Here is an 11,715-nt window from a genome sequence, read left to right on the forward strand (position 1 = left end):
CAGGGCGGACTGTGACAGAACTGATAGTGTGAACTTTGCTGGTCACATTTCTGTTATACCAAGTTTCAGATTCTCTATTTGACATACATTAAGGTCTTCCTATTCTGATGCCTTTTTTTCTCCAAGGGAGTTTTGTATGGCACAGCAGAGGCAATTTGTGCCCCAGGGCAGAGAATTCATGCTGCTGATGCTGCTAGCTGAAGAATAATCCAAAAGACTGAAGTTGTTCAATACCTTTAGTTTTTAGCTAGGCCATGATCTCACTTCTGTTTGCGGGAGCTATAAAACCATGAGATGGCTTTCAGTAAACCTCATCACTGAAATCTATTAAAGCTGTGATGGTGTAAGTTTCTCATTGAGAGAAAAAAAGGCAAGCAAATAGGGATACTGGGTTTCTTGGTTTCTTTTTCGTTCATTGTGCTATGGTTGATTGCCAGTGGAGTCCCACTGTGATTTACACTTTTGGTTTAATGAAAATAAGATAGTGAGGCAGCAAGGTTTACTGAGGCAATTTTTTTTTCTTGAAATAGAGTAAAAATAAAAGGCAATTGAGACATCCCAGAGCCACAAAGCACCAGGGTTTGGGAAAATACTCCAGTACCTCTGTATGCAGGGATGTTTTGCTCTTACCTGAGTGTTGTAGATTGCTATCTGAAACAAGATGTTGGTATAGAAGCATGTTTAGCTGTATCTGATAAAGCTGCCTTTCCCAATGTTTTGTGTTTCAATTGGGGAATGATCTTTAAAGCAATGGCTAAAATCTCTACTTGCCTATGTAAGAGAAATACCTCTATAGATCCAATATGGTTTTCATGTAACCTGCACCTTGTATGTGAACAGTAAGGCTTTTTACTTTGACAGTTTCTGTCTGAATGGATTCTTTAATTAACGTTTCATAGCTTTAGTTCTTACTCCTTGTGGTTCATGAAGCAATTTGAAGTAATAGAAGTGAATGCAACAAAAAGACATCTATGCTTAACCTTGCTAGCCTTCAGTAGTCATGATTTATAATGACTATAAATGCCTTCATAATGAAAGATACTCAGTATGAAAATGTCATTGCATTTAACTAATTATGGATATTTTGATGGTAATGAGCTAATCATTATGAGCTTTCAGGCTTTGCACTACCACCTCAGCGTGTGTTAGAAAACAGTGAAGTGACGCCCCATGTAAAAACGAAACTGAAAGATGCATTTGAGCCTGCCTTAAGTTTCTTCAGGCCAGTGAGTAAGTGTCACTTCATCACTACAACATTGTTTCTCTCGTCCCTTTCTTCTGTCTTGCTTCTAGTTCACCCTCCCACTCCTACCTGGCAGCATTTAATGTATTTAAAACCCCCAATATGATACTGTAAAACACTAGATCTCTTCAAATGGTAATGTTTCATGGTCCTTTGGAGCAACGAAATTTGCTTCTGCTGCTTTACTACCCTCCTACGAATCCCTTCTTTGTCGGTGGTATAATTGCACTAGAAATGTTGGACACTTTGGTGTAGGATCCACCTTTGATCTAAACTACTTCTCTAGTCTTCCCATATACACATAGGACAAAAAGAGCAATTTCTCACATCCTAAATGAGAGAAGGATTCTGCATCATAGTGCTCTCTCCCACTTCTGTTGGCTAGGGAAGGCTCCAGTGCTGTTAGCTTAGACTGGACTACTCACCTTTTGGACTACTGAAGTTAAATGCCAAGAACTATGTTTCATAAAATTGAGACAGAAAATGCAATGCTGATTTGCTAATATTAATAAGAAGGATATTTTTGAATAGAGAAAGGGTTTGGCATGTACAAAAATTGCAAGATCTGTAACTGGATCACAGACAGAAAGGAGAAGTGAAGATATGGTGGCGTTCGAGATCTTCAAGGTGGTGAGGAGGGTGCATAGCAAGCTGTCTACCCTGGACTTCAGGAGAACAGACTTTGGTCGTCTTAAGGGATCTGTATGGTAGGGTACCATGGGATAAAGCCCTGGTAAGGGACAAGGCTTGAGAAAGCTGGTTAATATTCAGGGATTGCCTCCAAGCTCAGGAGTGACGCATATCAACAAAGGAGGTCAGGGGAAAGAATAGTAGGAGGCCTGTGTGGATGAACAAGGAGCTCCTGCACAAACTGCAGCACAGAAAGGAAGCCTACAGAGGATGAAACAGACAGGTAGCCTGGGAAGAGTATAGAGTAATTGTCCAGTCAGCCAGTGATCAGGTTAGGAAAGCTGAAGCCCTGATAGAATTAAATCTGCCAGGGATGTCAAGGGCAACAAGAAAAGCTTCTACAGATGAAAGGAAGATGAGGGGAAAATGTGGGCCCTCTCCAGAAGGAAATGGGAGATGTGATTACCCAGGACACAGGGAAGGCTAAGGTACTCAATGACTTTTTTGCACTGGTCTTCACCAGCAAGTGCTCCAGCCACACCACCCAAGCAGTAAAGGCAAAGGCAAGGAGAGTGAAAAACCATCTGCTATACAGGATGACCATCAGTAACTGATTGAGTATCTTGGGCATTTGTTTCTACAAGCTGATTTTCAGGTGCCTGTAGAAACATGCAGTTAGTGCCAAACAGAGATGGTTTGCTGCAACGTATCCTATGCTTGATGGACCCTTAAAAAACAAACAAAAAAAAATTAAATTTGTTTTCTTTTTTAATTTAACAGTCCTGTCAGAAAATTGCTTGTCTTTCCCACAGATTTTGCAGACTTAAACACAAAAAAGCTGTACGGTGATGGTTAGATTGGGTTTTCTAAATGTTTCTTAAGAAGAAAAGCAAATTACAGAAGATTTTGGAGGACATTTTAGCTTTCTTGTTAAATTTAAAGATTAGTTTTGGGGAAAGAGCATACGTGAAAATCAATGGTACTTTTTTTTTTTTCCAGGCAGATTTATGTTATGAAAACATACTAGGGACATCAAAATGCTAACTTCCCTCTCAGCATTGCTCCTGGAACAGAGATCTTACATATTATTTCCTTTTCTTTAAAGCATGCCGTCACAGAGAAGAACAAGCCTTAATTCCTTGTCATGTAGGAGTGGGCCTTAACACAACCAAATGCTTGGAAAATAACTGTTGTCCTTTCCAAACCAGCTATGAACCAATTTGTTATATGCCATTTAAAGACAGTAAGTATACTTCTGTAGGTAACTACCTCATAGCCAAATGGTGCTTCTGGTCAGACAATGTGATTTTCATTTCTGTTTCTCCCTTAAGTTTTTCATGTCACCACTCTCTTCAATGTAAGTGTAAGCTTGCATTTGTTTCTGAGTATGTATATTAATATAGAAAACGATTTAAAGAATTATCTGGATATCTTGTCAACCCCAGCACAAACAAAGAATGTGATACAAATCTAGTAAAATATGTTAGTAAAAGAATGAAGACTATTTGTGGAAAGAGAGGATTAATCCAAAGTAGTAGTGACTGTGAAAGTGCTGTCAAGAAAAGGTGGGGGAATTGGATGTATTTAATTTGGGGAAGAGGAGGCTAATTGATTGTTTAATAGGTACTGAAGCATGTTTGGGAGGGCAGTTTCTAAGGTGAGGGGAGCCACAAATGCTTGGTAGAGCCAGATGATAAAACAAGTGGGAATTACTGCCAATTGATTTTTGGGAAATTTAGCTTGGACATTAGGTGAGGGGAAAATTCATCAGGAAAGTAGTGCAACTCTAAAACAAGTAATCAGAAAGGTGTTGGAGTCTCCATCCTTGGAGGTTTTCAAGACCTGGCTAGGCAAAGGCACAACTTGACCTCATTTTGGTGGTAGCCTTGCTTCAGGAAGAAGGTTGATCAACAAGATATGCAGAAGTCTCTTACAGCTAACACTTCTCGTGGCTCTGTTCTCAAATTCTAGTCTTAACATAGTATTTTACCTTGTTTGTTTTTTTTTTTTTTTTTTTTTTATTTTAGCATAGGTTTGGTGTACATGGATTTTCTTCTCTCTCAGATGAAAGAATGCAGCCAACTTTTTGTATGTCCTACCTTTGCTCATAACTGTGGTTATCTCTGGTTCACTGAAAGCGTTGTATCAAGTCTTAACTTTTTTCCTGTTTATACAGCTTGCTATAGCAAGAAGGAAAGCTGTACAGTGAAAATTACAGCTCTTCTGCTCATTTGAAGGGCACATACTCAAGCACATGTTAAAATTAAACATGCTTATTCAGTCTTGACTACTTGATTCCTCATTCCAGTTAAACTTTTATTATTTGGACATAAATATCAAGGGCTGATTTTTTTACAGAATTATTTGCTCATAGATTAATTAGCAACTAGAGTGCTCCTGGATGTACAACATATGTCCAAAGAAAATACAGACACTTACTGGCCTGGGAGCACACTCTGTTTGTCTCGTAGCAATCTGTTGACAAAACATAAGTGCTTAGCAGATATTAAACTCATGGCACTTGTGTTTCTGTAAGATGGTCACAGGCTGCATACTCAAATGGTTCTTATCTGGAAGTTTTGTCCTGAATTTCACTAGGAATAAAATGCTTTAAGAAAATGCTGCAAAAGATGTGAACTGAAGTAGGTAGATGGCATTCATTTGCATGATTTTGTCTTCGTTCCTAAGGATGCAAAGAAGGTTCTAAAGTACTGCGTTATCCCCCTACCCCTATGTCCTGTTCTCACTCAAAACCCAGTTGCTTCTGGAACTAGGCAAACTTGGGCTGTTCAAATGCATGTCAAATTTGAGACTGGATCTTTCTCATCTGAGCTCATTTCTAAGACCTGCTTTTTCTGTTGTGTTATTGTCTGAGACATGTCTGTCTTAGAAATTAATCTTTGTCATCTCTACCTCTATATATATCAGGTATATATTGGAATGATTCACATCTGGTATATATGGAATGATTCACATCTAATGCAAACCTCTGCTGACTCTGCAGATATGCAACTGGCATTTCGACTGATTGTGCTTGTGGCAGGAGGATTTGTAATTATGGGGTGTCTACCACTCTGTTGCTGTGCCATTTTGCAGAAATGGTAAGCATGAGAGCATGACCAGATCAAATTTCTAATGTACTGCTGCTAAACATTGAAAATATGGATAACTGACATATTTGAAGTCAGGGGAGAAAAGACTGGGGAAAAAAAGCAGGAAACTAATGTGCAAACATAAACGAGTCCTTTGATTTTGAAGCTACATGAAACAGCATCAGTTAGGCTCAAGAAAATAAGCTTGTTACTGCCCCAGTACTCTTTCTAAAGACCCAGTTATAAAGGTCTTGGACTTAATCTTACTTCCCTGGCTTGAGAAGTTGCATGTAAACCATGAAGGCCAATATCCTGAGGTATGGAAGACTTGGCTTTTGCTCCCTTGACTCTCCTGTATTTTCCACCACTTTCTGCCTCTGTTCCCCACCAAAGGCTATAGTATATTTATCTATGTTAGTGGAAGCAACACCAGCAACTGGCAGGTGTGGGCAAAAAAGGTGGTAAATGAGACTTAAGAGCAAATCAAGCTGTTGGGCAGCTCACAACACTGCACGCAGCCCAACCTGTTCAAACCAGAATAGGTTTTTTAGGACTCTGTGTCCTGAGTGTAAAGAAAACCCAGAACATCAGAGAAAAAAAGAAAGAAAAAGGAGAAAAAATGAAGTTTTGAGGAAAAATTAATTTCATTTTGTAATATACATTTAAACAGAAACAAGTGAGAAAACATTCTGCCACTTTTCTCAGCCCTCAAAAATCCTAGGGAGGAGGGAGACAAAAATGGTCCTTTAACCACTGCCTTGTAAGGCACTTCTGCAAAGTTGTCTACAGTAAAGAATTGACTGCTGCACAGGAAGTGACGTGCAAGGAATGAGTTATCTGAAAGGTAACAGGAAAGAAATGAATGTGGAAAAGCAGTTTGTAAAGAACAGTCAGTAGAAATGTGTCTTTGTGGAATAAACCTAGAGTTATGCAGTAAGACACAGAAGGAATGAACAAAGTAGTAGGCCTAAAAAGAGTACGAGAGGTGGGCTGGAAGCATGCCTGGGAGAAAAGCAAATTAGCTATCTCTAATGCTTCTAATGTGCAGTGCATCTTTTTTTAATGTATGGGGCAGATTACAGCCTGTGAGTGCAGTGCAAACAGTTTAAGTGTTTGATGTTGTGGAGAGTTTTGGCATGTGTATATATTGTTATGATAATGAGAAAATATAAGCTCCACAACATCAAAATTATTGAACAGAAACATAACTATGCTTTATTTTTCTAAGGTGGTAGTTGATATTTAATAGCTAATGCTGTGGCTTGCTAAATATGACATATATTATACAAATTATATGTATTATATAAATATGTCCTTTTTGTAAAGATTTTTTTTTTTTTCCCCTGTTAAACTTTTGCTTTACTAAGGCATTAGTAGTCTGTATGGGAACATACACATACACGCGCACACATAGACTTTACTAATGTGGCTGACTAGCAGATGGCTATTTGCTGTGGAGTTCCACATTTAGACAAAACCTGCTGTGAAAGTCTCCACATTACATCTTACACTGTGCTCAACAGCTGATGTTCAGCATACAGATAGCTGCATAGAGTCATCAGTGACTCTGAAAACAGGAGGCAAAGAATTAACATGAAATTATCATAAATTTTCTGGAAAATGAATTAATATGTGTTCATTTTAAGAGAATTCACATTAATGTTTAAATGATCATTTCCGTGTTTTTTTCATAGCCAGGGAAATTAGCAATATTGCTGTTCTGCTATGACTTGGGTTTTGCTTTGTTTTTTCAATGCAGTGATTAACCAGATGCTGAATGGTTTTAATTTGCAACACCATATATTTGAATTCTAGGAAAGGAGCAATCCTATAAGAGTGTAACTTTCGTGTTTTACCAGTTTTTTGAGACAGCTGATAGAGGATATGGCTTTGAAAAGCATTCCTTTAATGAGCCTCAAACCTTCTCTCTGGATGGAAATTCTTTTAACTTCAGTTTGGTACAGTCCTTGTTGAGAGGGTGCTACATATGATGCCAAAACTGTACTGCAGTGGATGTACACAAAAGTAAAAGTTGTTCTCTAGAGTTATCAATAAACAAGAGGGATAATTGATGAGTTCCACTGTGCTCCTTCTAGAGCAGATTCCAAGGTTTCCCATAGGATCCTGTATTTATATTTATATAAATTTATATAAAATACATAACTTTAATATAAATGTACATAAGTTATATACATTTCAATAAAGTATATATAATAATATAAAATATACATATAAAATAATGCATCTTTTATAAATTAATTTTATCTATATTTATTTATATGTGTGTGTATATATATATATAAAAAAAAAAAAGAAGGGAGAGAGGCCAAACTTAAGCAACTGGAAAGCTTTTACAGTCACTTATGTTAGGGGTGGCTGTTGGCTGTTTGTTAAGAGATGCCCAGGACTAGGACAGCAGAGGTAATTCCATAACATGGCCAGATTAAGAACATGTAGAGGCATGGAATTCCTGTAAAATTGATCAAGAGTGGAGTATTCCTCCCCTTGCCACACTTGATCAGCACTAGTAATTTCCTGGGTTAGTGAGGCTTTGTTAATTCCACACCTCCACTGATGAGCTGTGTATTTGTCTCCTTCTAAATGGTATTTTTTGTGCAGAAAGCAGTCTGCATGTGCCCATTCCCTGAAATTGTGTGCGATCAACATAACATCTCTTCTTGAGCTGGGTTCTCTGGTGCTTTTGCTATGTCTGTAACTGTGCTACACTAAGTTATTTCTGTTGCATTAGTTTTCAGTAGCATGCAGTGGTGGGTCGGTTAAGATACTGAAAGTTAGGAAAATGCAGGTGCACTGAACTAATGCTGTATTTGAATAAGGTTATGTAGATCTTTAAAAAAGAATGAGAATTAGAGAAGTCTTCATTTCCTTTGGCTGAATTCCTAGTACAGCTGTGGGAAGCAGGCCATAGAATTTGCTTTACTAGTTACTGGGGAAATTTCTGGTCATGGTTGCATTATATGAATTGGAAGGTGAGCTCAAATTCATGATGAAAATGTAAGAGATGGAAAAGCATTTCAATAAGCTTTTCCCTAGCTTTAATTTGCCCATGTTCTAGAGGTAAAATCTTGTGATGGCCCCTGAAATCAACTGCAGCTTTGTGGGGGTTTTTCATTGAGCTAGGATTTCACAGCTAAAATCTAGGTGATCTCCTCTAAATTCCTTTTTTGGAAGTCAACCAATTTCAGCTGTTTTAATATGTTGCAGCCAGTGTCTCAATCGTTTACAATGGGCAAGCAGCAGAGTAGAGAAAATTGTGAAGGGAAGAGCACATACTGAAGATGTTCGTGGCCTTTTAGAAGATTGACTTAAGAAATAAGGACCATAAAAACAGCAACAAAAAGAAAAGGTAAACTAACCTTGGAATTTTCTTCCATTCTTTCAGTTTAAGATTGTTCTATCAATTCTGTATAGAATACTAAGTGTATGTACTACTAAGTGCCTGTTGCTTCCCAGTCCAGTAGACTTTATCAAAAGGCACTGTTTATCAGGGACCACCTTCAACTGGTTATGGGAGAGGTGCTGAGGCTTCAGGAATTTGATTGCTGCCCCAGGATGATGCATGACAGCAGAGCAAGCCATGGGCAATATTACAGTCGTAGATTTAAGTCCTCTGCCATTTCAGTGTTCCTTTTCCTGTGTGCAAACTGTGCCACATCAGAAAGTGGAGAAGCAAAGTAAACTGCCACATTTAGGGGATGTGTGAGGTGTCCCTGCCCATGGCAGGGGGTTTGGAACTAGATGATCTTAAGGTCCTTTCCAACCCTGACTATTCTATGATTCTATGATTTACAGCCAGTAAGAGATCTGTCCTCCTGTATAGATAGGGATGTTTTACAGCTGACATACTTGCACAGCGCTACGCCTTGGCATTCTTCCTCAATGCTGAAAAGCAGTTGACCACTGAAATAAATGTAATCTGAGTGTGAAATGCTATTTACTTCACATGAACATGCCAAACTGTGAAATAAGAAAGTGTCAGTGAGGTCATTATACAAAGAAAATATTTTTGGGGGAGAGTATCTATTTGACAAAAATGTAAAATGTTGCTAAACGTAGTTACAATGATGTTTAGTAATGGGGGTTTTTATCCACTTCGTTGTAGAGGAACATCCACCTGATCTTGAAGACCTCAAGCAGGACAACAGGATTACTTGAGTATGTCCTAGGAAAGATGTTTTGGCTTAGTATCAAAGCAAAACTGCTCATGCAAGGTTTGAATAATAAAGCCTATTTTGTCTAATTGATCATCACAGTGGAGGGATATAAAAATACCAGTTAATTGCCTCTTTCCATTTAGAGGTCAGTCTTAGAATATTATCTGGATTAAGAGGAGGGTATTGTCATTCATTAAATTGGTAGCAAGTGACAATCTTACTCTGTTTCACTCATCTGTATTGGATGGCACCATAGCACAGTAGTGCTACTCTTGCTGAGGAGAATGGCTAATTCCTTACCTGGCTTGGGAGTCCCATTGTTGGGCAGTTGCTTTAAAGATATGCCTGGCAAAAATACAATATATTCAAGGGAACTGTTTATGTTTTCTCTGGCACTGTTTCTCTGCATGGTATATCACTGCACCTCAAGACTTTGTGAGCTTTGGATGGCCTGCCTCCCAAGGTAGGTGATTTTCAAATGCAATTTCTCTCTGTTTCCTGCAGTGTGACAAAAATAAAAGAAACAAACATGTAACAGTTCTCAGCAGCTGAGTGCAAAGTAAAAATGAGCATCTAAAAGTATGTCAGTTGAAATCAGTGTTGCCCAAAATAATGCAATCACTGGTAATTTTTCTTTGGATTTCTGAACTCTATGTGGCGGAATTTCCAGGAGCTACAACTGGGAGGAATGGAGCTGTGCTCCTAAGCTGGAGCTTAACTAAAATGAGTGATTCTTCGAAGCTCTGTGTACTTCCAGGATTCCCTATTAAATAAATTTTTCTTTGCTTCATCAGTCCCAAAAATAGCATCACTTAAAATCCAAGCATAATATGGGTGGAATATGTACATGGACAGTCTCATACAGTTGTTGGAATACTTAACTGATGGTCAGACGTAGTTATATGCAGGAGATTTAAAGCCTGACATTGCAACCATTGACAGTAGTATGACAGATAATTTGGTTATAATTTTGGAAGCACAGCTATTATGATGTTTTTAATGTGGAGCAGCAGAATGATGGAAGTTGAATAGGGCTCTGTTTGCCTTCTAAGTCTGATATGTATTTACTGTTCCTTGATATTATTTTTAGGAATAGTGAAGTATGTATATAGGCATTTTGACACAGATAAAACCAGTTTCCTGCTACATGAATTTAGGGGCACTGTCACAGCTGAAATGCGAATGTGACAAACCACACAGATTCTCATGGCTGATAGTGATTATGGAGAGAGCTGTGCTCTGGAGAAAGTTAGGCTTTCATATGGTGCTTCATGATTTTCATTTGAAGGGTAATAAATTCCTTCTGTTTCCTTGTCATTGACAGCACAATTGCTTTCAGTGTCACATAACATTCTGACAAAGGGATGCATACTGATAAAACAACTGTATTTAACAGTAAGCAGTCAATGCATCTGCAGTAACTGTATCTGGCAGCACCAGAACACGATGAGCATAAGCAAAATATATGCACTGTAAGAGGAGGAGGAAAAGCGAGGGTTTATATTCCCCCTAGTGAGACAGTAGTCAAGAGCATTGTGCATGGACTTGGGCCCTGTCCCTTTTCCATGTAGCAGGTTTGTTGTAAAGACATTCTAAAAAGCTGGAAGTCTTGCTTTTCAGTTGGAGAAGACAAAAGCTCTGATTTTAAATTTTAATTTCTATAGTAGCTAGACAGTTCCTTGAATCAACAGCTGTCAAACATGTGTATTGCATAAATAACTGCTATCTGTGCCTCAAATATTGTAATAGCTGTTTCATTATGATTGAAGGTCAAGATTATCACCTTGGGATCAAATCACAGATATTCATTCACAGGCCTGTTTGTGATGCTAAGCGTACCAAGATTCACATAAATGTGGATGTTTTGATCAGCTGCATAATTCCACTGTTAAATATCCAGATTCCTTTCATGATATTTGGTTTATTTTTTTTTACTCCTGGACTTTAGCATACTACAGAACAATCTGAACGTGGCATTACCCCACATCTACCTGGAACACATCGTCTTCCCAGTGCTTAAACTGCTGGTGGGTATCTTCTATGCCAAGCTGCATGTTGCTGAGTCAAACTCAATTTTCCTTTGTCCTTTCCATCCCTTGAAAGATCTCAGTTAGGGCCCCAGGTCAGCTGCAAGAAGGCACAAGCATTCTTATAAGGCTTCTCACAGTGCCTTTGTGGCTACTGAGAGAAGCTGCTCACAGCGGGGTGCAGTTCCCAAATCTGCAAAGCAGAAACCGTCCACCCTCAGTCCCACGGAGAGACACCTTCAGTACTAAAATCAGGGACCACAAGATGGTGCTGCAGGAAAATCTTTTTCCCTCAGTGGTTTTGGTTTCTGGAGAGCGTTATTGATTTCTGCCTTTTACAATGTGGTTCATCAAGTCACAAAAAGGCAGATAGTGTACAATAGAGAAATGGTCACTCAGGAAAAAAGACAACATAATACAGCATATGATGACAAGGCTTTAGAAGACTTACAAAGTATACAAACCATCGCTGGTGGCTTTAGATCTGTTCTCCCTCCTATTGAACTGACACACATTGAAACAAAAGAGCTCTCAGTGGAGCATCCTGC

At 38.6% G+C, this 11,715-nt stretch overlaps 1 protein-coding gene across 1 annotated transcript; it reads left to right on the forward strand.

The window, feature by feature from the left end:
• Positions 1 to 1,846: 1,846 nt before the first annotated feature.
• LOC308224495 (fmr1 neighbor protein-like) lies at positions 1,847 to 11,167 on the forward strand (the record flags this gene model as incomplete). Its single annotated transcript, XM_080624475.1, has 8 exons — positions 1,847 to 1,950; positions 2,654 to 2,724; positions 2,979 to 3,116; positions 4,878 to 4,974; positions 8,191 to 8,332; positions 9,089 to 9,141; positions 9,571 to 9,603; positions 11,089 to 11,167. The coding sequence occupies 5 exons, from the start codon at positions 1,847 to 1,849 to the stop codon at positions 8,288 to 8,290; spliced, it is 510 nt and encodes a 169-aa protein (XP_080480601.1). The 3' UTR covers positions 8,291 to 8,332; positions 9,089 to 9,141; positions 9,571 to 9,603; positions 11,089 to 11,167.
• Positions 11,168 to 11,715: the final 548 nt, after the last annotated feature.

This window comes from Psittacula echo, assembly GCF_963264785.1.
Source record: "Psittacula echo genome assembly, chromosome: 8".
Taxonomy (NCBI): domain Eukaryota; kingdom Metazoa; phylum Chordata; class Aves; order Psittaciformes; family Psittacidae; genus Psittacula; species Psittacula echo.